Source organism: Miniopterus natalensis, chromosome 11 (genome assembly GCF_054644295.1).
Source record: "Miniopterus natalensis isolate mMinNat1 chromosome 11, mMinNat1.hap1, whole genome shotgun sequence".
NCBI lineage: Eukaryota > Metazoa > Chordata > Mammalia > Chiroptera > Miniopteridae > Miniopterus > Miniopterus natalensis.
The window spans coordinates 47,599,081-47,626,623 of record NC_142091.1 but is presented as its reverse complement, the minus strand read 5'-3'; the positions used below and the strand labels follow the sequence as shown (position 1 = coordinate 47,626,623).

The 27,543-nt window shown below is 43.3% G+C and overlaps 1 protein-coding gene across 5 annotated transcripts in view; it reads right to left on the bottom strand.

Moving 5' to 3' along the window:
* Positions 1-10,144: 10,144 nt before the first annotated feature.
* Positions 10,145-27,543, bottom strand: part of TEAD1 (TEA domain transcription factor 1) — a 231,676-nt gene continuing 214,277 nt past the window's right edge. For all 5 annotated transcript variants that reach the window (XM_087821739.1, XM_087821740.1, XM_087821742.1 and 2 more), the window contains 3 exons: positions 18,241-18,381; positions 13,748-13,900; positions 10,145-11,220 (listed from right to left, as the gene is read on the bottom strand). In XM_087821739.1, the coding sequence (XP_087677865.1) occupies positions 11,107-11,220; positions 13,748-13,900; positions 18,241-18,381 (408 nt within the window). In that variant the 3' untranslated portion in view covers positions 10,145-11,106. The remainder of the gene's footprint in view (positions 11,221-13,747; positions 13,901-18,240; positions 18,382-27,543) is intronic.

The window sequence follows — 27,543 nt, the reverse complement described above, 5'->3', positions numbered from 1 at the left end:
AATTCAAGATAGAATCTTAAAGGCAGCAAGAGAAAAGCAATCTGTTACCTACAAAGGAGTTCCCATAAGGCTGTCAGCTGATTTATCATCAGAAACTCCACAGGCCAGAAGGGAATGACATTAAGTATTCAAGGTAATGAGAAACAAAGATCTGAAACCAAGAATGCTCTACCCAGCAAGGCTGTCATTCAAAATAGATGGTGAAATAGGTTCCCGGACAAAAAAAAAAAAAAAAGGCTAAAGGAATTTATCACCACCAAAACAGCATTGCAGGAAATGTTAAAGGGGCTGCTGTGATAAGTTGAAATAGAAGGAGAAATATAGGCATAAAGAAATAAAATGGCAATAGATAAGCACCTATCAATAATAACCTTAAATATAAATGGATTAAATGTTCCAATCAAAAGACATAGGGTAGCTGAATGGATAAGAATACATGACCCAAATATATGCTGTCCATAGGAGACCCCCTCAGAACAAAAGACTCACACAGGCTGAAAAAAAACTGGAGGACTTTAAGGGAGAGATTGACAGCAATATAGTCATAGTAGGGGACTTTATAACACCCCACTGACTTTACTGGACAGATCTTCCAGACAAAAAAATCAACAAGGAAACTGTCTCTAAATGACACACTAGATCAGATGGATTTAATTGACATGTACAGAACATCTCACCCCAAAGCTGCAGAATAGGCATTCTCCTCAAGTGCACATGGGGCATTTTCAAAGACAGACCACATGTTAGGACACAAAACAAATCTCTATAAGTTCAAGAAGACTGAAATCATTTCAAGCATCTTTTTGAACATTTACATCATGGAGTATTATGCAGCTATAAAAAAGAAGGATCCCTTACCTTTTGAGACAGCATGGTGGGACCTGGAGAGTATTATGCTAAGAGAAATAAGCCAGTCAGAGAAAGACAAGTATCACATGATCTTACTCATATGTAGAATCTAATGAGCAAAATAACCCAACGAACAAAGTAGATTCAGAGACACAGAAGCATGGAACAGACTGACGAGTCTCAGAGGGAAGGCAGGGGTGGGTGGGGAGAGATAAACCTAAGAATTTATATGCATATATGCATAACCCATGAACACAGCCAATGATAGTGTGGTGAACGCCTGGAAGGGGGGAGGGTGCTGGGTGGAGGGGATCAATTGGGGAAAAAGGGGGACATTTGTAATACTTTCAATAATAAAGATAAATTTAAAAAGATTACTGTGTGCAAGACCTTGCTTTTTGGTTTGGGATGGGAGTTGGCAAGTTTTTTTTCCTATAAACGGCCAGGTAGCAATTATTTTAGGTATTATAAGATAAGGTCCATTACAACTAATCAACTCTGCCTTGGTTGTATGAAAACAGCCACAACAATAAGTAGATAAACAGTAGTGGCTGTGTTCCAATAAAACTTTATTTACAAAAAACAAGCAGCAGGCCATATTTGGCCCACAGGCCAGTTTCCATACCCTTGGCCTTAGATAATTTTTTATAAAAATTCCACGAGTGCTTGAAAATGACATATAGTCTCCAATTGTTGGGTTCATTACTTTGTATTTTGTAAATTAGGACAGCACATTGTTGATATCCTCTATGGCCTACATTTTTGGGGTCTGGTCTTATTTTGAAGTAATTCTCCTGAGCTCCAGTAATTTCTTCCTTGAGCTATGCTAGTGTGAGAATGATACAATATAGCTACATCGGCTACATTGGCGTTCTTTCAGTGTTTTGCTGATACAGTTTTTATCTTTTATTTTCAATCTTTCTGTGCCTTTATAGTTTGTTTCCTATCACAAGCACAGAGCACATCTTTCAATAAGCATAAAGTACATCTTTCTGAGCTTCTTGGGAGCGAAAGCAAATGGGGGAATGTTGCTTGAAGAAAATGCAGTCAGATTGCTGGCAGCCCATTTGCTGGTTACAACCTAGACCAATGTGACGTGTGGGGTGTTAGACAGAACTAAGATGCCTTTTTCAAGGCAGCTTAAGAAACTCTGTGGCTACTCTGAGGCCTCACCGGCTTATAGAACACCGTTTACATTGCAGTGATACCAGTTGATCACTGATTACATAACAGCAGCAACTAATTTGGCTTTCAATGCTAGCAGCTCTGCTCCAGCCTCCCCGGCTGCAGTAAGGCAGGAGGGAATGGTCAGGGCTTCCCAGCCAGGTGCTCGGTTCCTGATCTTACCCACCTTTCCCTTTGTTCCTCCAACATCTTTACTCAATGAAGTTAGTTTACCTAGGGTGTCACTCTCTTTGCTGAGCTCCAATGGCTGGAACCACAGGTGCTAACAAAGGATGCTTTTGAAGTGTTAAAGCACCTTGCTTTAGAGGAGCTGGAGGGCAAAGGAGCCAGGGGTGGAGCCTGAATTGCAAGGGAGGGGCTTTCCCCGCCTCCAGATTCTTGCCTTTACTAGCTTTTATAGCCCTAACAAGGGTTTACAGTCTCTGGGCCTCAATTTCCTTACTGGAAATGATTTCTTTATTCAACAGCATGTGGGTTAGAGGAAATAGTGACTAGTGCGTATGCAGGTGCCTTCCACATAATAAGGCCTCAGCAAAAGGCTCCACAGTCCCCTTCCCTCTGCCCCAGGCTCACGGGACAACAGCATGTCTCTCAAATGGCGGCTGGCTGCAAATGTCCCTTCAGAGGAGCTGGACGGTTAATTCTTCTCTGTTCCCACTCCCACCAATGCCTCAGGGGATTTCAGGCAGGCCTTCCCTCAAGATTTCAAAGAAATGGGGAGAAGTAAGACCCTCTGAGGTCTAGTTCAAACCAAAGGATCCCAGGGTACATTCCGTCCTGTTGTCAAAAGCCCAAGGTCATCGTTAGGAAAGCTGCCCCCCTCGTCCACCCAGATTTCTCCCCAGCCTTGAGCTGCTTCCATGGCATCCACTGGCCCAAAATGCAGGGGCCAGGAGTCCAGGATGGAGAGTCGGGGTGACCTATTTAAGGCTCCACCACTCACCAGTCATGCCTTTGGACGACCTATTCTTTCGGAACCTCAGATTGCCGGTAATAATTTCACTGCCACTGGGACTATTCTGAGAATCAAAGGAAATAACATAGACACTTCGCACCAATACACTTGGCCGGGTGGCCCGGTGCCCAGCATACAGTAAATACGTCGTGAATCCAAGGCCTCGTTATACACGCGTGTTATAAATCCCACAGTGAGGCCGAGGACAGGAGCCCGGGGCTGCAGCTCAACACGCAGCCCGCTACTGAGGATGTGAGCACCGTGCCGGCAACACCACACTGTATTTCCCGCTGTGTCCACGGCCTGTTCGGCCCTGGCTCCCGGCACATGCCCAGCACGTCGGATTGACACTCAGTGGCTGAGCTGGTTTCTTTTCGGTGCTCCAAGGCCCTGCTATGGTACCATGGAAGGAGGGACAAGGTTCCTCAGGGTTGCCTGGGATCCAGAGGTAAGCTGCTCTGCAAAACGTATGTCAATTTTAATGAAGCACTAAAGAGAGAGAGAGACAGGCAGACACAAAGACTGGCCTGGGGATGTTTTTAAGAAGCCTGACTAGACATAACGCCTGATATTCCATTAACTGAGCTTGGTGGACACCGTCAAAGGGACCGTGGCTTCAACCCCCTTCACTCTGTCCTTCCTATCAGCAGCACAACACGGAAAGGGTATTTCATCTTCAACAACATACACTTTTACAGATAAAAAAGGTGACCCACACTTTCATTGTCTTTATTTTTCATTGATACCGTATGAATACAAAGTTTCTAGAAAGCTACAAAATGTCTACCACTTTATCAAGAAGGCATCAAAATGTGTCACTTTGCAAAGACATGAAAACACCTGCAGGAACTGACACAAAAATAGCGTTTTTAGAGTGATGAAATAATTGCACTTAACTGTCATGGATATTAAAGTTATCACACATATGTACCGCGAAAGCTAGAATACATTTTTTTTTTTTTACAAAGCACTTTATAAAAAAATTCTCTGCACACAAACCCTATAATTTTCATATAACTATCATACTAAAGATAAATTCACTTTAAAGCCAACACTTAGAACATTTTTTAAACAAAAAGGTACCAGTACCTAAACACAGACGTTAACAAATACGAGAATACTGTACTGCCAAGAGGTTTAACCAAATGCCTTTTGAGAGTTTCTGCAAATAGGTTAAGAAAATGTGTGTGAGGATTTGTCCCCGCCCCCCAATCTCTCCAATCTCCCCCAGAGGAACCTTAGCGCCCGAAGGCAGGTCCCACGGCCCACTCCCAGCAGCAGTACAATATCAAAGGAACCACTGACCGGATGAAACAGTTACATCACAAGCCCATTTTGTCCACGTGACATGAAGACACAGACTGTGAGAATCCCATTAAGTCACTTAGAATGTGAACAAACACACGTGGAGAAAACCGATTTACAGAACATGTAAGCATATTAAAGAATTAAAGGCTATTCAGGTTTCTTTTTTTCAATGTTACAAAATTTTTTTGTCGTTTTTCAGGCACATACTGTTGTTATTTTTACTGTTTTTTAATCTGTAGTCATGAGCCCATTGAAAAAAAGGCCTATAGAAGTGAATCTTTCAAGGAGGTAACAGGGAGGTTTTTTTTTTTTAAAGAAGTGCAGTTAATATCTAATTTACACAGTGAAACTAATCACAGAGAATGACTAATGCAAAGAAATGAAAGAAAATCAGAGACCAGCTTCCAACTGATTTACGCCCAGATCCTCTCGGCTTCTCCGAGAGAAACAGGAGGGGAAACGATCCGCGGGCGGAGGCCGCCCACAGAGGGCCCACGCGTCAGGGGAGCCCGCTGGAATCTGACCCCACCGAGTGACGAACGCGGGGGGCACACCCACGGGGCGCGTCGAATACAAAAGTGTGGTGCGGCATCTGACCGACTCAATGCAAATCCACAGAGAAGACAAGTTACGGCTTAGAAGTAGGACAATAAATACAAATATTTCATCTTATTTAATGGTGCACGACTTCGGTGAAAAGGTCCTTTGCGATGCAATAAATTTTAAACACAAAACCTTCATTCTTAACAGTCTAAGCAATGAGTTTCTGGGAGAAAACGATTGCCAAACAAAGCACAGTAAGAGCTGAAAAGAGCAGAGGCGACGGGAATCGGACTAGCTTCTTCCGGCCGTGGTGCATGGTACAGTGACGGGAGGGCCTGAACGCAAGCGCCGACTAGAGCCCGTGGGAGTAATTTTCCTGTCTTTTTTTTTCCTTGTAGAGATTTCTATAAATGCTCACAACGCGGTGTGGACAGAAAGCACTCCCGACATTTCAGAGCCCAGAGAGGGTATTCTTAAAGACACCGGGGGAGACGGAACACATGCACTAGGAGTCCAGGCTAACTTGCAAAGACGTCTGATATCACTTAAGTCTAGACGGGAAAAGAAAAATCTTTTTTCCTTGGCTTGTCTGGCTGGTGCTTTGCCTCTTGCTCTCACTCCTCCTTACCTCTACCCGCCTTCCCAATTTAGACAAGGTTTTGATAAAAGCCAACGCGGACTTTAAAGACCGGCCCCTCTGAGGGCTGGAACATTCTTTGAAAATGCCGAATTGTGAATGGTGCTCTTTGGAAGTTTCTCACAGCACAGTCATACAGGACACTCGGAGTCAACATTTTGGCCCTAAGAAGAACACTTCAATTGTCATGACCCTAACTCTTTTTGTTCTGCACTGTCATCTCGGTTTGAGGCTTCCAACTTTCAAAATGGTATCATCGTGTAAACCAGAGAAGTGCGCACGGTCGTGTGAATGGGAAAGAAGGCCTCTGCGGGGGCTGAACGCGACGTCAGGGGGACGGTCTGGCCGGTGGCCGAGCGCCTGCTGCTCGCGTGGGAGCCCCCTCCCGGGGCTGCAGGGCTGGCTGACGAGCGGAGATGACACCAGGGTCATTGGCACGCACAAACACAGCAGTTCCTGGGGTCCCTCCTGCGGCAGCGTGTTCCCGGTGGGTGGTGGCGGGGGCTCCCCCACGCAGACTCACAGCAGGCAGGGTCCACGTCGTGCTCTTGCGGACAGAGGCCTGTGGTTGGTTACTCATCCCGGTAAACCAAAGGCATTATGGTGATCTCAAAATATTTTTGGTCTCTCTACAAATTATCGTTATTATGGCAGCACTTTTCTAAGCTGGAATCTCAAACCAAAGGCACTTTCATGCTAGAGTGCAGACGATTCACAAATAGCTAAGTATTTGGTCGTGAATTTAAAAGGCAACATTAAAAGTACAACTTGCTCTTCATAGGAAACTATGAAGTTGTAAAACCTTCCATTTTGGTATATACATTTGGGAGTCTGGGCACAGGACTGACTTAGGCTCAGCTTCTGATTTTAGACCAAGCAGTCAGTTTCTTGTAGAACTGGAGAAAAATGGGCTTAAAAAACAAAATGAAAACAATTTTTGTTTGTTCTAAGTATCGGGCCAATCGGTAAACGGGCACTGAGAACGGGTCTAAGAGAAGGCTGGCGGCACGACTAAGGTATCACTAAGGCACTGCTTACCGGAACGCTTTGGCAGTTCTGAATTTAAAACTTCCTAAAAAAGTAACAGTAGTAAGAGAAACGCTTCCAGCTTACAAAAGGACTCACAGTTCCGAGGCAGCCTTCTGCACTGCGTACCCTACACGCGGCATCTCAAAGATTTAAGGCTTTTCAGAAATGACCTGTGCAGAGCTTTGCCACAGAAACAGCAACGTAAAGAAACGGGCAACACAGACGTGTCCTCTTAAACGACACAGGCGTGGACACCAACACACAGGATTGGGTCTACCCTTCGTTAGGACGAGTGCAGTGTACCAGAGCACGTACAAAATCATACAAATTATAGGTACCTGGTTTGTAAAACTGTTGTCTCAGAATTTAAATAATTTATGTTTCTACAAAAACAAACTGCTAAAGCCACTACAGTATTGAAACCTAAGGACTTGGGGTTTCAAGTCCTCTGGGGACTTGTCACGCCAAGTGCTTGGAAAGGGCCTGTTTTTTGGCTGGTCTGAGTGCGGGACTTGGCTGCCGGGATGCTGAGCAATTGGAACTTTAGACGAGGAGCCTGTGGCTGGTGGACTGAACTCAGAGGAAGCGAAAAGGCTCATCAGCTCGCCTAGCTGCTCGTGGTGGCCTCTGCCAGCTCGGGCCTCTCCCGGGCGGGAAGCAGCAGCCTGGGGTGCTGCTGGGGCTCAGGCAGAGGGGGCTCTTCATCTCCCTCCCTTCTGAACGAACCCCGCCCGCACATTTGCAGGGGGCATTTAAGCATCCTGAGCACCAAAGAACAACCACCTCCACCAGAAGAGACCAAGGAGTAAGTGGCAGGGGGGCTGGAGTCTCACCCTCATCCCATCACCAGCCAAGCCGGGTGACTCTGGGCAGTCATCTCCCCTCAGAGCCTCAGCGCTCTCACCTACACAATGAAGGGGAGTCAATTGTGCTCTTTTAGCTCAATAAAGAAAAAATTCTATCAGGCCTCCCTCCTCCATCCCTAACGGTGAAAAGACATGTTCCGGAGGCTTCTATGAATACAAGCAGCACTGAGTGTGAGGCAGAGAAGTAGAAAACCAGAGAAAACTTACTGAATCGATGAAAGGACTGATCAAGAGGCCCACAAGCTGATGACAAATAACGAAAATGGCTGTGTGTTTTTCAACCCGGTAAACTGAGGATTGAAGGTCAAATTAGAAATGCTCTTTAAACAGGTGCGAGTTGATCGTAGGAATGATGGTGACCAGCTGTTCCCAACTTCCCTGGGCACAAAGGAGACATACTTGTGGCAAGAGAAACTCTGTGGTGAAACAGAAGTTCTGAGACAGGAGGAAACGTGGACACAATGTCACTTGTGTCACATTCCTACCTGCCTCCCGATGTCTGACACAAGGAGAGATGCTATCTCAGGGTGAAATGGGAGGAAAAAGAAACTCTCAAATATGGTATTTGTGACCTGTGTGGTCTAGGGCAGTGGTTCTTAGCTAGGGGCGATTTTGTGTCTGATGGGACACTGGCGATGGCTGAGGACATCTAGGGTTGTGACAGCTGAGGGAAGAGGTGCTGCTGGCATCTAGTGAGCAGAGGACAAGGAGGCTACAAAACCTCCTATCATGCACAGGACAGCCCCACACAACAAAGAAGCATCTGGTATAAAATGTCAAGTGTCGAGGTTGACACTGGTCTTGGGCGGCTTGGACATCCTGGAGACCTGGGACATGTTCTTGAAGAAATCCTGATTTTACCACAGGTGGGAAAGAATGCAACAGACCAGAACCCAGTTCTTCAGCTACTCCCTGCTTAGGCACGACAACCTGGCCTCTGATTTCTCCAGTGAAAGCACGGGATGTCCCTGAATCAAACCTGGTAGCGGAGGGTCACCAGGAGATAGAGCACCTGGGAGCGAGCAGTGAGGACAATGCTTTGGGAAGGCTTGTACTCTGCCATAAAGGGTGAGAGGCCAAAAACAGGCTTGGATTAGATGTTACACAAATGGCACCCCAGGGTCTAATTTGGGAGAGATGGAGAGAGGGCCAAGAGTTTGGGTGACTGGACCAGTGGATAAGATAGGGAAAAAGATCTGCTCTGGAGAAAACTTGAGAACAAGACTAGGAGTAACTTTAAAAGATCTTGGAGCAAAAGATGTAAGCAAAAAGATTTAAGAGCAAAACGTAATCCTCAGGGTTGTCCCTGTAAACGCCCCAAACTCAACTACAGAAGGATCTGGAGGACGCTGGCAGTGAAGCGGTAGAGAACCCAGCCTGACTCAGAGTCAGCGACCAGGGTAGCCGACAGAACTACCCTCGAGCTGGTCTTCTTGGGTCTCAGTCTATTTGTGCTTTGAAAAGTAAATCCCAAGAGCTCTCCTGGGGGCACAGAAGAGCCCCATTTCTGGGTGGGAACGTGAACCAGATGCCTCTCCCCCTGGAGTTCTGAGATGGCCTGGCCTTGAGCCACATAAATCATTTGCACGCCTTCAGGTCTAGGGTCCTGCTCCTGCAAGAGTGGGGGTTCCCATGAGGAAAGATGCCAGAGACAGGAGCAAAAGCAACATCCCTAAGATGGTGACCCATAGAAGCTTAAATGCTTGGGTGAAGACCAGGTGGAAGAGCAGGCAACTGAGGCAGTCCTACAAGGGCCTAGTTGGAATCAGGGAACAAAAGGTAGTCTCCTTGGGGAGGGCAGGAGGGCGCCCTCCTATTGGTTTACGTAAGGGGGTACGCTCCACATGGGGAAGGTTTTGCACTTTCTCCTCTGGTCTTCCCAGTGACCAGGGGTATGAATTTGGAAGAGACCAGGCCCAGTCACCCTCATGCTCATGACCACGATACCAATCAATATGCGAGCAGGGTCAGAGCAGACAGTGAGACATGAAAGGGGTGTATAAGTTACTTGGATGTGATATAACAAAGTTTTTATTTTCTGGCTTGATGAAAAGTCTTGATAGGTTTCATACATCTTATAAAACTTATTTCACATTCTGTTGTGTTAACGTGTTTCCAACAACTATAAAAGTGTCAGTTTTTCTGGGAAGTTGGGGGTGTGTCCTTGTGGGTATTTCCCGAGGAAGTACTGTGGAAAGAACCTAAGACAGGTATGTGGCTACATCAAACCAAGTCTGCCTGGGCCATGCTTTGGAATAGTTGGGTTGGAAAGTTGAATCTCTCCTGGGAAAAGAACCTCCCAAATGAGCCTGTTTGAAAGGTCAGAGATAGATAGCTGGGCCTCTTAAACCTCGGTCAAACAAGTACTGTGACTTATTGAGAGATGACAAGAAAATGGATGTCCTTAGAGAATATATCTATAGAAACAGACTGAAATATACATACATAATCAGCACCTAGCAAACTCAGTGACACTAACTAGGTGTTCAATAAATATGTCTTGAATAACTATATATGTATATGTGTATATGTATACACAAACACACACATACATATATTTATAGCAGGTTAATATGCATATTGGATTACCAGAAATAAACAATTTATCCACAGGCATTTGAGGATCTTGCCAATTTCTGGGGAGCAGAGATGCTAAAACTGATGAGCCTTTTACTTGTTTGGTTGATGAAATTTTCTCCCAGCCACAGGATTTTTTATACTTTGCAGCTCACAGTGCAGTATTCATGCCAATTAAAATTTTTTGTTATTAAATTTCAGTGGTTCAAATATCTACTCATTTTAATAAAAAAAATTTGGTTGTCCTTATAAAATATAACTGCACACACAAGACTATAAACATTGTAAGTTCAGATTTTCAGTATTTATCTACTTATTGCGAAAAGAGCCATCTTTTCTTTTTCATTAAATAATCAACCATCACATTAGTACAATACAGTTTTATATTTTTAAATATACTATATATGTTAAGGATAAGGGGGGAAGTTTTCTTCCTTTGTAATACCTGTTCAAGAGTTCAATGGATTAGGAGATTAGTTTTAACCTTGAAAAAGGTACAAATTTGTCTCATTAGGATATTTCTACCAAGCATTTCTTAAGGCTATATTTTAACATTTGGTTTCAAAAAGAAAGAAAAGTTTCATTTAAAAAATAATTTAGTGAATTACATTCTTTCATAACTTCCACCCTAATTAGTTACAAAGATAAGTCTAAAGATTCTTAGTTTTGTGTACTAATTTACATTTATATTTAAAGATTAATTTTACTTGTATCTTAAAACAAGAATTTTATGTTGGAAAAAAAACAAAAGAACTAAATACATTTGTATAAAGGCTGTAAATGTCCCACGACAAATGCTCTGTCTGAATATTTTCTACCACAATTAGAAACAGGTCTCTGCAGACAGAGACTTGGGTGCTTAAGGTTCACCTTTCCCGAGGAATTGTGGGCTGCAGATTTGAGGAACACATAGAAACAACTTGATTTCTCTTTTTACAACTGTACCAGAACTTCACAGCTACGATGATAGTATGAACACATGAAAAAATGACTTCACTCAAACAGGATTTAGAAAAGCAGGGTGACCTCAGGGCCAGGGCACCACCCCTGCATGGTGAGGTTTTACAGTCAGTCGTTCGATAATGGAGAGTGTGTGTGTGCGTGCACATATGTGTGTGTGTGTATATACAGGTATCTCTATATATAAATAATCGTGTTCAGTCCTTTACAAGCCTGTAAATATGATGCTGTGCTCCATGTTCACTATTTGAAACTTCAAATACACAGGCCATGCAGAGGAGAGTTTCTTGTGTATCCCTGTTTGTTACCACCTGTTAAAAAAAAAAGTATATATACACATATGTAAATAAAACCACCACATGGATGAAAACAGATTCCATCTGTGCCATGATCACTTTGATTTACTTGGAGAGGAACAGTCTAAAGTCCAACAAGTAAATGAGTAGAAATCTGTCCAGCCTCACTCTGCCCCATATAGCACGAATTCAGGATATTAGGGGTTGGACTTGAAACCAATCTGAGTTACCACGCGTAAGAAGGACCTTACATGAAGGGTCTCCACCCATAATCTGAGCCCTGGAAGGGACCAGAAGAATTAGTGTGGGGTTTTGGGGGAAGCTGATTTCTTTATGACAAAGAAAATTTCCTACAATCCTGTCCCATGAGCAGTCATTTATCCTAGAATTGTCTCCTATCTGATTCCTAAACCTTTACTAAACTTATTTCACTATAGCCAATGACAGACACAAGCTTCATGAGTGCCTTGCTCACCACTTTTAATGAGCAGTGCCTGGATCAGTAAAATAAGTGCTGAGTAAAGAACAGTGGTAGAATCATGTCAAATGATCCTTCTTTTAATTTATATAGGCTTTACTTTTCAAAGTGCATTTTGAAATATTTATCTGCTTCCCCTCTTGAGTTGGTGGCTCCAATCCACCTTTCTCTTCCTCACACCCAGTCTCAGCTTTGGTTCAGATCTTGAGCCATATGGCCCAGATCACGCAGCCCCCATCCCCCTGGGCCCTGCCTCCTTCCTTGCCTCACTCAGTCTCAAGCCCCCATGCCACTCTCAGAAGAAACTTTCTAAAAGCAAATCTAACCCAACTTTCCTACTCAAAATGCTTCCATGACTATGTTCCATATGTAACATCTGAGCACTAAGGTAATCTATTCTTTACTACAACAGGGAGTACCTATGTGACAAGGACCCGCCAACACCCCAAACCTTGAACTGCTCAATTTCACCAAAGACCTTCAAGGAAAAGGATACTAATGAAGACTAGTTACTAAAGAGCATGTTTCCAAACTTTTTCCCTGACTGCTAGTTTCTAAATTTTAGAGGCACCTGGACACACTTAAGAATCCACTAAGGATCTCTCCCCAGAATAAATGAAAATCAGATCATCGACCAGTCCCCCAGAGCAGGGATTTCAACCCCTGTGTACAGAACTACCTGGGAATTCTGATTTCATTAATCTGAGGTGGGGCCTCGGCTTCAGAATTTTTAAATTTTTATTTATTCATTTTTTATATTTGTATGCAGGGACTGGCTCCTACTGGCTCTTGAAAGTCATTGTTAAATATTAAGGAATTTCATGAGCTGATGAACCACTGGTAGCTTGAAATTGTCCATGGAGGGAGGAGTTACAGCACAGAAATGAGCAATCGGGGTTTTGGGGGTGCTGAGGTTGAGCTATTTTTTTCCACCAGCACACCACTGATTGAGAACCATGGGTGGAGCAAATCCAGAAACTCCAGGTAATGAATTCCTAAGTATTTAGTTCTTAATCCTAGTCACAGAGCAGGCCTTTATGTGACCACCATATTGCCTTGCAAAATTGTCTTTTAGCAAAATTCTTTCCACCAAGTTTTGGATTGGCATTTTATCCTTGAGTTTAATTAAGAAATGTTATTTTTTTAAAAATGAGCCTTGTAAAACCCATTACTGTATATATGTTATAGGTATATTTTGAAGACAACACTATTCTTAATAAACTTCCCAAGTCCCCAAATGAAGCCTCCATGAGAAATTTGTCTTAAAGTTAAATATTAAGGGGGGAAAAAACCCCCCACACAAGCACTGTGCAGGGCAACCAGAAAGTTTTCCCATTGTGGATGGACACAGCACCATTATTTTTCCTTTCCCTTCAGCTGCCCATAAAGTTTTAATCATACTTGGCAGCCTCTGGAGAATATTTCCAACCCTTCCTGGTCATGACATTCTGTTCTAACTTATATTCCTTCTAGTGCTGAGAGTTTATATTTTGCTGTCTTAATGTATGTTACTTCTTATAAGGCCTTGCAAATCCTTCAGGAAATGAATCAAGGTATGTTCAAACTATAAACCCACTAAGTCTGCTTTTGCCTTATTTATGATTTATATATGTTACTGCTAAGTCTCAAACTTGGCTAATGTTGGAATTACCTGGGGAATTTAAAAAAATGCACATGCCTGGATCCTATCCTCAGAGGCCCTGATTCAATGGATATAGTTCACAGTCTTTGTATCAGGATATTTAGATACCAAGGTCTTTCTAATGTGTAGCCAGAATTGAGGACCTAGGACCATTGTTTTTACTACCCCCCTGAATTCCAGTTCTGTCAAACAGAAGTCCCAGCCAGATGGGACCCCTTCTCTCCTACAGACTTGAACCCAACCAAGGCCAGGTTTGCCCTAAGGATGCGTGAATTCAGCTGCTGACTGACCACCTGGGCCCAACCCGACAGCCTGGTCAGTTGCCTTGGCCCAGGCCCTGGTGCCTCCCAGCCCCTTCCTGTCTTTCCCCACCAGCCTCATGGCTGAGTCTTGCCCAAACAGGGAAGAGACAAAACAGTTACCAATAAAATTGTGAAGTTTTCCAAAACACTATTCATCATATATTTCTCTGGTAGGTGTTTGAGCTTGTGGATGAAGTTGATCATATATTCACACATCGGGGAGCGGTTTATTCGGTATACAAATCGGCCATTCTCAAACCTTGCATACTCCGTCTGTGAGGGAAAAAGGATTGGAGCATTTTTACACTTCTGACTTCAAAATACATGAAAAAAAGATTACTGCCTGTAACAGCATTTTACTTTTTCAACATGAAATATCTGCTATATACTGTACTATTTGTGCAGTTTACTTAAAAAAATCCTAGAACCAAACTTAATACCATACTCAGAATTCATTATTTTTCTGGAAATTAAAAAATTGGAAGGTGCCTCATTAGTGCAGTGGGTAAGCACATCAGCCTTATTAAAAAAAAAAAAAAAAAAAAAAAAGGGAAAGCTGATCACTTTAAAGAAGAGTAGCATAAATCCTTTTCAGCAAAGGTCAGAAAACAATATAACCACCTACTCAGTGGTTCTCGACCTAGAGATCTAGAAGAGCAGCACCAGCCTTCTCCAAGTCTTCAAAGAGCCCCAAAGAAGTTCTTTATTGTGATAAGGTCTCACAGGCCAAGAAACAATTTGGCTAATTTCTCTACTTTAGAAAAAACTACTTCACACTCACCACGAGTCCCTGACTGTTAGTTATTTATGCCTTTAATTAAGAAAGAAAGAAAATACTTGTATAGATGCAGTTTGAAGATCCCACTGAAGCACTCAGAAATAAGAAACACACTCCTGGATAACCTCGGATCAAAAAGGAAATTACAATCTACCCAAAGAGTAATGAAAAGGAAAATACATCAGAACTCTGGGACCCAATGAAGCTCCACATGGAGGAGACTTAATGAAGCAGCTTCATGTCTTCATCATTAAAGACGAAAAATTACAGAACTAAATATACATCTTTAAAAAATTACAACCCCACAAAACAAAACAAAACCACAGAAAAATCATAAGAAACCAAGAGTAGGAGATTAATAAAGATAAAAGCGCAAATCAATGTAACAGAAATTAAAAATACAGACAGAATAAATGTAAAAACTGGTTCTTTAAAAAAGACAAAATAAAATAAACTCTTCACAAGCTTATGAAGGAGAGGGGAAAAAAAAGAGACAAAACCATGATTAGAGTAGAGATTAGAAGATTTACAAGAGGTTACTTCACATAACCTTAAGAGGGGAAACAAGCAAAGAAAACCTGGAGGGTAGGATGCTTTTCTAGCAAAGTACAACTTAAATTGGTCAGTGGTTGTGAAAATGACTAGAAAGTTGCTTAGAGATCTACCACTGAAAAGGGTACAAAGACCAGATGGTTTCACAGCCAAGTTGTATGTAAATTTAAAGAATACTTATTTTCAGGGTCACGCCAGACCACAGAAAAAGGTAGGTGTCCCCATTCTTTTTATGAAACTGAATTACATTCAATGCTGAAATTTAATAAAGAGATTATAAAAAAGAAAAGCATAGACTAATGGCACTTATGAGATGCAAAAATGCTTCTTAAAATAGCAAACAGAATGCATCAATGTAACCAAAGTAAGGCCTTCTTCAGGAATGCTGGGGTGGTGCACACAGGACATGTGCTAACTTGTGATGTCAACCAATGGGAGAAAAATCAGAGAAATCATATAGTAAGAGTTGCTGAAAAGGCATTTTATAAAATATTGCAGCTATTACTAATAAAAATCCTAAGTAAAATAATTAAAGAAGGCACTTAAATATAAAATAAAGACCATTTATAAAACCAAGAATAAATATAATCCTTCATGGAAAAACACCAAAACTGTATCTACTAACATCAGGAACTATACAAGGAGACTCCTATTTATACATCACTATTTCTTTTTACAACTGTGTCGAGGTTTTAGCAAACTAAAAGGTGAGAAAATAGTAATTTAAAAAAACTGGCATCAACATTGGAGAAGAAGAGATAAAACAAAGCTGCCAATAAGATTATATATGTAGAAAACCCAAAAATCTAGGGGAAATCTATGACCACAGAATAATACAAGAAATATGGTAAGATGTTTTGAAAGAACATAGATATTAAAAAACCAAGAGCTTTTCTCTTTTCTAGTAATTAAAATCTAGAAACGGAAAACTGTATTAACAAATTATGTAACACTTAGAAATATATTTAGCCAGAAAGGAATAAACCTATATATAAAAACTATAAAGTTTTATTAAAATAGGTAAAATGAGATGGAAATGAAAATAGGTTCTTGATTGGAAAGATTTAATATCAATTATCTATCAATTTATCCCCAAGTAATATCTCAATCAAATGCAATTACAATTAGATTGCTCAAATAAGATTTTGTTTCTCTTTACATTTTTAAAATGATCTCATTCTTTGGAAGAATAAATGCTGGTTACTAACCTAGAAAATATATGAAAAAGAAGACTGGTGAGACTGACTTCCTCAGCAGATACCTGAACACATCACAAAGCCATTGTAAGTAAACACGCATGGCCCTGGCACATGTAGAGCTAGAGGGTGGGGAGCAGGGAGAGGCCAGGGACAGCTCCCAGTTTACGTGGTAACTTCAAGCGCACAGACCCACTCAGCTGGGAAAGGACGAATCACTCAACGAGCGGCTTTGACATGAACGCCTGCCCATTTGGGAGAGAATACGAGCCTCCCCTTACACACCCAATGCGGGAGTACATTCTAAATGGGTTAAAGGCTTAACTTGAAAACTCCACCTGCCGCACTCATACTACCTTCTCCGTGAAAATTCCTGGGATTTCATCAGTCAGAAGCGACCTTTCACGGCTCCCTGAACTATCAGAGAGCTCTGGGTGTGCTGCCTGAGGACAGGATGAAGGGTAATTTGAAATCTGGGAAACTAACTTGTCCGGTTCACCTCTTCTCACATGCACCTGCCCGGGCAAGGGGTCCACTTACAGACAAGCCCCGACAACTCGCAACTTGGCTACTGGGCAGCAGGGCCCAGCACTAACCTTCCAGGTTCCCCACCACAGACAGGTGACGTTGCTTCCTCCTCAGAGGAGGGGGGGTAAGTGGGTTCTAGGTCCTCCAGGTTTGTCTCACTACCAGCCACCTTCTCACCCGCCCTTCCCCGAGCTTCCTAGACCCTGCATTGAGCCGGCTCCCCTCCTCCCTCCCCCGTCCTTGCCTTCTGCTCCTTTGGTCTTCCTTCCAGGCACGGCAGGGCTGGCCGCTGCTCCCCAGCTGCCTCATTATTTCTATGCTCCTGCTACTCCCTCTCTGCAACGAGATCTCCATTCCCACCTTTAATTATCCTTAATGCTTAGGATTCCCAACATTTTCAGTCTTTACCTGTCTCCCAAATTTTAGTCGTGCATCTATCATCATGCCCTAGTTCCTCCTGAACACCCCATCTCCTTATCTCTGCTGGTGACAGCACTGTCCTTCCAAGGACAAAGTGAGTGACCTTTCACTCTTCCTCCTCTTTAACCTTAAATATCCAGTCAGTTTCTAAGTCCCACTCAAAATGTCTTACTGGATCCCCACTGCCACCAGTTTAGTAAAGCTCGTGGCCCCTAAGCTTAAATGGGCCGTCTAGTCAGCTCACCTATATCCCCCCTTCTGCCAGCGTCATCCTCCTTAACACCATTCTCAGGACGTCTGTTCTGTACTCACGCAGCTGAGGGCCTGCAGCCCCCCAAGTCCTCATTGTTCAGCCCAAGGTCTTAGAAAACATCCTTCCTCCTCCTTATTCCCCAATGCATCCCCCCCCCCCGCCTTTCTCTCTCACCTCAGCACAAAGTCTTTGTCACAGGATGGGCTCCCATGACAGGACTGTTGTGAATAAAAGCTTCTCAGTAAACATGGGTCAACTGGGTGATGAACAGAAACACTGGAAAAAACCCTAAATGGAATGCCAACTGCAAATATCACTCACACAAAGCAACCCACTCTGATATATAACAAACATATAATATTTTTGAAAAAAAGGGAGGCATAAAGTTACAAAGCCATAAATATTTGATCCCAGTATGTACAGGAATAGACTTAAAACAATTATAATGAAAGGGCTAGAAGTGCCAAAAGCAACAATAGCACACTCAAGGAAGGGGTTCAGAGGCAGGGCCCATCAGCTGAATCGCACCTTGTTCTCTACAGTGCCGGGGCTGCCCCTGGGACTGGAGTGGGTGGCAAGGCTTCACCTGATGGGTGGCAGCTTCCACACCAGGGCCCCCCATGGGGCCTCTTGCGGGACAGCACTGCTGGCCGCAGGGCAGGGCCAACTTAATAGTCAAGGGGGGCTGGCATGGGACTTCCTCCTGGCCTTCTTTCAGTTGCCTTCAAATAATTTTGCCTTTTTTTAGAAGTAATGGGAAGAAAAGTGAGAGGAGAGGCGGGAAGGAAGAAACCAAAAAAGGCAGAACTCTCTGCCCCAATAAAGGTTTAAAGGGCAGCAGAGTCTCGCCTTGAAAGAAGGTCCCAGTATACAGAGGCCAACTTACCTCTACTTTTTCTACTACTTGCTTCCCAAAGGAGCAAACTTTGGTGGAACAGGTGACTGTCATATTTTCAGAACTCTCATACTGACTGGTTACACCATAGAAAGCCCCGGCATCATCTTGAATATTGCAGTTTAAGTCGGCCTGTGGGAAAGGAAATGGAGGTGAGGGTTATGCTCTCGTCGCAGGAGTCATGGCAACAAGCAGTAGCGGTCAGGGTCAGGCCTCCATTCTGACTGAGTGGATGCTCATCTAGAAACGGGTGTGATGGCCCACTGGTCACTTTTTTGAAGAGAGTACAAATTTGGGCAGTCTTCCCTTAAAATGACAGGCTACGTGAATCTATTTTGTTTCACTTTCTTGCACTCAGTATCAGAATAATGCTGTGCCTTTGTAATAGAAGATACATGAGGTCTTATAAGTGGACACATGCAGTTGAAACCCATGTTGTTCAAGGGTCCACTGTGTAAGAACTGAATTCATATTCACTAATCTTCAGAGATATTTAAAAGGAGAATCTACAGCATTGTTATATATGTAAAAACAAAAACTTCACGATAAATTAAGCATCTAGAGAGGAAATGGTTGCTATTAAACATTTGCTTACAGAGATGCTAATATTTAACACAAATCACCACCCATTGAATACATTTTTATGAGTTACCTACTACATGAGGCTCATGCTAGACACTATATAGGACTTGATTACAACCTAATGTGGGAGATATATGCATAAAATAGTTATAATTCAGACAGAAAATCAGTACCATATCAAAGGTACTCAGAGTTCAGATAATGGGAGGCACTACTTTCACCCAAGAGTGTTATTTAAGGGATTTTGAAGATCTCAGCATGCAGAGATGGGCTGAGGGAACAGTGTGGGCAGAAGCCCAGGACTTCATTCTTGCTATTGTGGAAAGACTAAGGGACCTGCGAGAAACGCAACTGGGCCCAGCTTGGGGAGGGCTAAATAAGAGGTGTGGACTGAATCCTGTAGGAAATGAGGACCCCTTGAAAGTTCTGGCACAAGGAGAAGATGTGATCAGAACTGTGTTTCAGAGAGAAAAGTCTCAGGCATAAGGTCTATTGGAAAAGGAGGCTGGGAGGCTGTGGCATCTAGATCACCGATGAAAGGTCTGTTCCCCTGAATACCTCCTGACTCCCACTGCTCAACCATCAGGTAGGGGGTGTGAAGCTGGGGTCAGAGAGTGAGCACAAGCTGAGCCAACCCCTGCTGTTTAGCAGGGAGGCCATCACAACAGAGGTGAGCACTCCTGAGAGGGACACAGAGGGACAAGAGAACAAACAACAGTTGGGAGGGGCCCTCGGAGTCAGGGAGGCTCTGAGGGTGACGCAGCTCAGATCCAAAGGAACTGCTGGCACAGGCAGGCAGAGCATGCGCTGAGAGAGAGGCTGTGTTCAAAGGGTGCATGGCCAGACACAGGGCTAAGCAAAGGCTGGAAACAACAGCAAGGGAGAGAGACGGTGGCAGAAGAGGCTGGGGAGGCGGGAGGATCTGGGTCTTATATCCTAAAACCAGAGGGATGTAGGAGTTGCAAGCATATGGGACGGAGAGGGTGATGGGGTATAATCAGATCTGCATTCTAAAACGGCAGACCTGACCGCAGCCTGGAGAGGACGCTGGAAGGGTAGGAGTGAACGCAGAGATGGATTAGGAGCCCTTCATAGCCATTCAGATGAGAGAGGGTAGCTGTACTGTGGCGACCGCCGAGACAGAAACAGATCTGATGCACAAAGGAGACTATACACACTCTGTGAGGTTTGGCACATTCTGACTGGCTAATTTCAATACCCTGACAGGCACTGACTAACCACCAGGAAGACCTCACTCATTCAATATATATTTTTAGTAAGGATCTGCATTGAATTTCCCTTTTGAGTTGAGTATCAGGAAATGTCCTTTTCCTTAGGCAAAACTTCCTATTTTCTGGCTTCATATAAAAAGAACTATATACTTTACGTTCCCCCCTTTCACCTTATGTGCCAAGAATTCAAAGCTAAATTCAGTGCTCAACTGCAGTAATTAACTTACCCAGGTACTTCTAATAGCTACTAACAACCAGTGTAAAGGCCCCTTTACTGGATTCCAATCTGCTTTTGCTTTTTATATTATCCATAAATCCAGTAACACTCTCTCACATTTAGCTTTTGGAATTATATTGGGCATAAATCGTAAGTAAATAAAAATTCCCAGGTGTGCATTTTCGTCACATTCAAAGGTTTGACATTTGGCTGCATGGAAGAGCAGCTTAATCGGGGGAAATTGGACGTGTTTCCCAAACCGAAATCTGTATCCAGGCTGCCCAAGGCCGACGTGGCCCAGGGGTCCACCCGAGCTCCGGCCCCCAGAGGAGAAGGGATCGACGTGTCTGGGGCACACTGCAGCTCTGACCCTGGGACTACGTCCCAGCCTCCCACAGGGCCTCAAGGGCGTCCACTGCGTGCCCACCCCCAGCTGACACTAAGTGCCTGTGAGCAGCCCAGGCGCTCCGTGGTGGCGGGATTACCAGGGACCTTCCTCCTGGGCTTATGCTCTTACCACCGCTGGCCCGCCCCACCCGCGGGTGCTGCCTCTGCAGACTCAGCCCACTGCGGACTGAGCGATTGGAAAAAACACATTACGCTGGTGCAGACGTGTACTGCGTGGTTAGGCCTATAATGGCTGAGTCTGCACTGAACGTGAGCAGGCTCTTCTTGACATGTTTACCTCAATAATACAGTGCAATGACTATTTATATAGCATTTACACTGTATTAGGTATTATAAGTAATCTAAAGATGCTTTAAAGCATACGGGTGGATATGCGTAGGTTATGCAAATACTACACCATTTTCTATAAGGGACCTGAGCGCCTGGGCGTTTTGTTATCTGTGGAGGTTCCTGGAACCAATCCCCCATGAATACTGAGGGACGACTCTATTATGATGTAGTTTGTGCCAACAAGTTTTGGCATTTTTAAAATGTCAAAACATTCATATGGTAATAAAGAAATCAAACTGGATAAAGGGTGTACACTTTATTTCTACCCCTGAACTTGCCAACCTCCCCAGGTGCCAGTATTATGTTTCTCAAGTTTCCTTTTAGAAATATTTAGCATGTAGACATTTAAGCATATACAACCCCTCACCTTTTTTGTGCACAAACAGTAGCACTCTTCTAAACCTTGTTTTAAAAAATACATCTATAACTACATCTTAGAGCTCATGCAGTACTGATACACAATATCAGTATTAAAAAGAACAGCCATTTAAAAAAATGAACAGCCACACTTTTTAGTGGCTGTATACTATTCCATTGCCCAGATGGTCCATAATTTAATAAATGCTCTACTGATGAATATTTAGGGTGCTTCCCAATAACCATGCGAGAAAAGGTGCATCAGAAATTATTTTTACTTTCCTTCCTTTCACCATTAAAAAAGTCCCAGCTTTGAAAGAGTGGGCTTTAACGCACTGCTAGCTAATATTGTAATTTAAACAAATTTGCAATTTTGATGTAATCAAGTTGCTCTGAAAGACTGGTGAGCAGTCAAAAGCAAGTTAGGTGTTTGTGATGTAAGGGGTGGAGTGTGGGCCAGGCACAGGGAAATAAGCAATGGGTGGAGGAGTCAACGAAAGAGTGAATGGAATTAGGTTATTGTTTTAAAAACTGTCAACCTTCACTTACTTCGGTGATTGAACAAGGAGGGGGATTTCTTAAGAATTACACCACAACTCCCTAGGCACAATGTTTTGTTTTCTTTTGTTTTTTTAAATGCTTTATTTTTCTTTCTATTCATTTCCATGGCATTATTTTTGACAAGCCAAAGATTTGCAATGTAAGCAAACCGGGACACTTAAGATCTAAAGGAAACATAGAAATAAATATACAAAATAAGTTGTCAATATATACAATTTAAAAATACTAACCAAGCTTAAAATAGTATTGACCATAACCTGATGTTAGTAAAACTAAAAATTTTCACAACTTTAAAGTTTCCGTCTCTATGTGTTTCCATGCTGGTGGAAGGAGTTGCCCCAGAGCAGGGCATACCTGAGTGGTTCATTTCTAAGATCTCCCCTTCCTTTCCTGGCCAAAATTATTTTCAGTAATAATCAACACTCTGTTTTGTTTAAATTTTAAACACAAAATCTCCAGAAGTACTTAACAGAGAATGACAGAATTGAAGAAACTCAAGCTCTATTTCCTCATCTTCATAATTACTGTGTCATCATTTCTGACTCCACTGTTTAACTGGTGAAGAAGCAGCACCATGGAGACTGCAGCGCAAATGATTCCAAACTGTTAATAACTTGCTCTAGAAATGAATACAAGGCTGAGTCATATGTGTTATTAAAGGATTAGTGATATAATGAATAAGTAATACAAGTGTGCTAATTTGAAGGATATTATATATGTATATGTACATATGAAATAAAAACACTACACTGATTTCACCAATAGTTTAGGGCTTAGGCCAACAAAGGATTTTTTTTTTTTTTTGAGGACTATTTTATCAATTGCACTATTTAGAACTTTGGATATATGCTGATAATAAAAATGAAAACAATTTTTAGATGGTTTTGGCATCTAAAAATTCTCTGCAGACAATGAACCTCCTATTGCCTGGACCTGCAGTGGGCCACTCCCATCATCTCAAACCTTTGCTTTACCACTATCCCTTAGAATTAACAAAATAATGTCAATTAGTTTTAATTGGGAATGAACAAGCTATAGTTATAATGATAAGAATTATAAAAAATGAAAATATGAAAGAATATACATCATGAAAACCTGCCCTCAGAAACCATCTCAACAAATTATGAGTTTTAAAGTTATCACGGTTAACTTTAAAAAAGAGAGAAATTAAAGTGTAACATAAATTCAGAGAAGGGCATGAAACACAAGCTTACAGCTTAATTTTCATAAAGTGAACACACCCATGTAACCAGCACCCAGGTGAAGAAACAGAAGGCTTCCGACCCACGCTCATTCCAGTTACAATCATCCCTGCACTCACCCCGCAAGGGCAGCCTCGATCCTAAAGCATTATGCATTAGTTCTGTCTGGGTTTTTAAATCCTGAACAAGTGTTGAGTCCTTTGTGTTCAGTTCACTCAGCATTATATCATGAGAGTGGCCCAGGCTGCTGTGTGGAGCGCCTCCACCCTTGTTACTCTGGAGTATTCCATTGAACAAAACACACCACAATCTATTGGTTCCACTACTGATGGACATTTGCAATGTTTCCACATCAAACCTATGATGAAGAGTGCTACTCTGAATATTCCTGAATATGCTTTTGATGAGCACAGGTATGCCATTCTGCTGGGTGTTCCTAGGAGTGAACTGCTGGGTCACTAGGGCTATGTGCATTTTAGCTTTCATTTAGATAAGAGGGACAGAAAGTTTCTCAATTTCCTTGCCTTCTTTTTTTATTTAACAGTTTGAGAACACTTTATATTTAATTCTTAGTGTAAATTTAATAAGTTAGATTTTAAAAGCCTTCCCAGTCTTAAAATAACCAATTTGCTGTGTTAACTGCTTTGCGATTACTCTTGAACATGAAAAATAATCATGTAGCCATCCAACCATATCACAGCTGCTCTTCAGGAATTTTCTAGGAGGAGGTATTGATGTGAAAGATAATTATCTGTGAGCTGATGATATTACTATTATCCCAGAAAAAATACAGTCACTGAACTCCCATGAAGCAAAGGTAGAATCAAAGAAAGAATGCTAGCATTAAATCAGCAACAAAGGAGGCACACTCTGTAATGAGCCTGGGAGTCAAGCTGTGTTCATTACCCACCCTACTGAAAACTCAGGGCAAACACTTCCTAGAGTTCTGAAGGCAAGCAAATGAGAAAAAATGGGCTGGTATTGGAGATGCAGACTCTCTCTGCATAATCGGCTTTTCTCTGACCATAGGATATTTTCTAAAAGTAAATGAATACAAAAATCCAAGAAACAGCTAAAACCTGCAAACTTATCTTCCCAACAAATTTAAAAGTCAAACCACATCCTATCCTCTGGGGACAGACAAGCCAACCTAAAATATGCAGTTGGTCACAGGCCAGGTTCGGAAGTATTTAAAAAACAAAACAAAACAAAAAAACACTTGAAAATATGGCTGGATGGGGAGGGCAAGTCCAGGCAAACAGGCCCTTCTAAGGACTCTTTGCCTATCTTGTCTTAGAACAGAGATTACTGCACATGTTCTGGGTTCAGAGGCCAACTCTCCCTCCTGGCACGCAATGTGGAAATCCTTTCCACGGTATCCTGACCTGCTCTGCCTTCTGGCTATATACTTCCAGCTCCAGGAAAATCATTACTTTAATACTTACTATGTGCTAGACAGACCTAAATGTTAGGTAGTTCTTTCCCCTGCTGTATTAGTTTTCTATTGGTACATTAACAAGTCTAGTGGCTTAAAACAACACAAATTTATGATCTTTTACTTCTGTAGGTTGAACATCCAACATGGATCTCATGAGGCTAAGATTAAGGTACTGGCAGAGCTGTGTTCCTTTCTGGAGGCTCTGGGGAAGGATCTCTTTCCTGCCTCTTCCAGCTTTTAACAGCCACTCACATTCCTCGAGTCCTGGCCCCTTCCCAATTTTCAAATCCGGTGACACCAGACTGAGCCTTTCTCACTCTGCCAGCCGTCATCTCTCTAGATCTCTTCTTCTGCCTTCCTCTTTCACTTTTAAGGAAGCTTGTGATTACACTGGGACCACTCAGATCAAGACAGTCTCTCTACCTGCTGATTCGACCTTGATTCTCCTTTTCCATGTCATGTAGTATATTCACAAATATCATGGGTAAGAACTTAGACATGATTCTACTTACCACACCCATTAAGTTGCAACTGGCTTCCCTGTAACTTCTACCTAGAGCTGGGTCCTCTGGGATTATGCAGACCTAAGAACACATCTGTAAAACAACTCTGCAATTCTCTTCTTTTCACCCTTAATCTCACCTTTCCTTTCCCCCTTCTGACCCACAGGGTTGTTCAGGTCCTATCTGCTTCCTGGAATTCAAGTTTTACATTTATTTTTATTAAACTCCATCCTGCCTTCAGACCTCCCTTCCATCTAGTCCAGATCCGACTCTTCATCTGCTGTTATCTTATCTCAGACATCCGACTATGGCATGGGCAGCAGTTACTTCTTTGACTCTCACTGTCCTCATTTTTTTTTTTTAAATATATCTTTATTGATTTCAGAGAGAGGAAAGGAGAGGGAGAGAGAGAGCTAGAAACATCAATGATGAGAGAGTCATTGATCGGCTGCAGCCCGCAACCCGGGCATGCGCCCTGACCGGGAATCGAACCCTAATCGCCTGGATCCTAGGTTGATGCTTAACCGCTGAGCCACGCCCGGCCGGGCTCACTGTCCTCATTTTTAACCACAGAGAAGACAACCATGGTGATAGGAGAGAACTCATGGCTGTATTGTGCTACACAAATGACAGCTGTTAATAAAACTGACAACCATTCCTATTCGCTTATTGATTTAAAATATAGACCAGGACAGAGATAAAGACAGAGCCTCAATCACATCTACAGAGGTGTGGCCCAACATAGACGGTGGTTTGTAATCAATAAACCAGGTAAAAACTCTCCCCACAGAGCCAATCTGAGTCCCAATCGACACTCATCAGCACAGATGCAACAATGGGTTTTCTGAACAATAAAATCGGTATCTTTTCTGATTTGTGAGTTTATGACAAGTCTTAAGTTTTGGGGATAACTGCTCAAACAGGTACAAAATTACCATCTTTCCCACACAGATATGGTTAGAGATGTTATAGAATTCTTTCTGGAAACCAAAAAGGCGATTATTAATGAATGTGTGTTGAATGAATTAAAACTCTCGGGTGTATTGTAGGCAAGTCCCCGGAACCAATACAAGGTCGAAGGGGAAGCAGGTTACAATGCCAGGCAGAGAAAGCTGCCTGCATCGGACAGCAAGGAAACAGTGTTCCCGAATTCTTCCCTAACCCATCCTTCTCTCACACTGGTGACTTTACTCCTATAGTGAAAACATTCAAGTCGCCAGGCAGAATTCTGGATTGGTCTCTCCTCTATTACCTCTCATTCAATAAGCCCATTATTTACAGATGTGTCCCACTGTTTGACTTCACGCTTTTGAAATTAAAAAGAAAAATATTAATGTCATTTTTAATTACAACTTTTTAATTACATATTCAAAGAACGATCCTTTCCATTTCATGGGAGAGAAAAAATGAGGCCTAGCCCAGTTAGGCAGGATCCAGAGCTCTGAGGGAAGGGCTGGGCCAGGGGGATCCTCTCTGGGAAACCTCAGGCCCTCACTATCCCCTCCCCTGGCAACGCGGCTACTGGGGGCTGAGGTAGGAGAAAGTGAGGTCCCCAGGCGAAGGATGGGATTTCGCAGCTCATGCAGAAGCAGTACTTGGCTGAGGACACTGCTTTGTCACTGGCTTCTCAGGGAAAAAGGAGACTGGAACAAAGAGGAAGCAGAAAGCCCCGGACAGGGACAACCGGCCAGGAAAGGAGCCGTCTGCGGACACTCCCTTCCCACCCGCCCGCCTCTCCCTTGCAGCCCGAGGCTTGCAGGGGCTGGGCAGGAATTACGCAGTTGCAAAACTGCAAACATCAAGAGGACAGTCCCTGACGGGAGGGTGACGGGCACCGACGGGTGCAGGCGGCGCTGGCGTTTTCGGCCCGCCACTTTGAACCTCGCCTCTTCATCCTCTATGAGCAATGATCAAAGGACCAAGATTTCAAATTGTGAAGCAATTTTTTCCAATGACAGCATCTGGCTCCTTGGCAGGCGGCACTGGGAGTTGGGCTCTGTTGTGGGCGGCTGTCCAGGCCTGCCACATGGTGAGGCCCAGGCGGGCAGGGCACCTCGTGGGCCTGGCAGCTGCTCCCGAGGGCCCGAAGGACGATCTCTCCGCACCAGGCTGTGGGCAGTGAGGGTTAGGCAGCCGTGCCCCGGGGACAGCGCTGGCGGGGGGCTTCTCTGAGGGAGAGGGCGGACCCCAGGCCCTGCAGCCCTGCTCATTAGCATGTACCTGCCCCTGGCCGAGGCCTCTGAAGCCGGCCCTCCTTTGCACGCAGAAGCCTGGGGTGGGGCAAGCTGGACGGCCGTGGGAGAATGCCCCGGAAAGCAACCTGCGCTCCTCGGGGAGTGCGAGGAAGCTGCCCACAGGGAAGCAAGTCTTCGAGCTTGTTTATTTTGGGCCATGGTACCCCCTGCCCAGCACAAAAGGACAGCAGCTGTAGCTCTCCTGCCACAGCTGTTTTTAGTAAGAATAA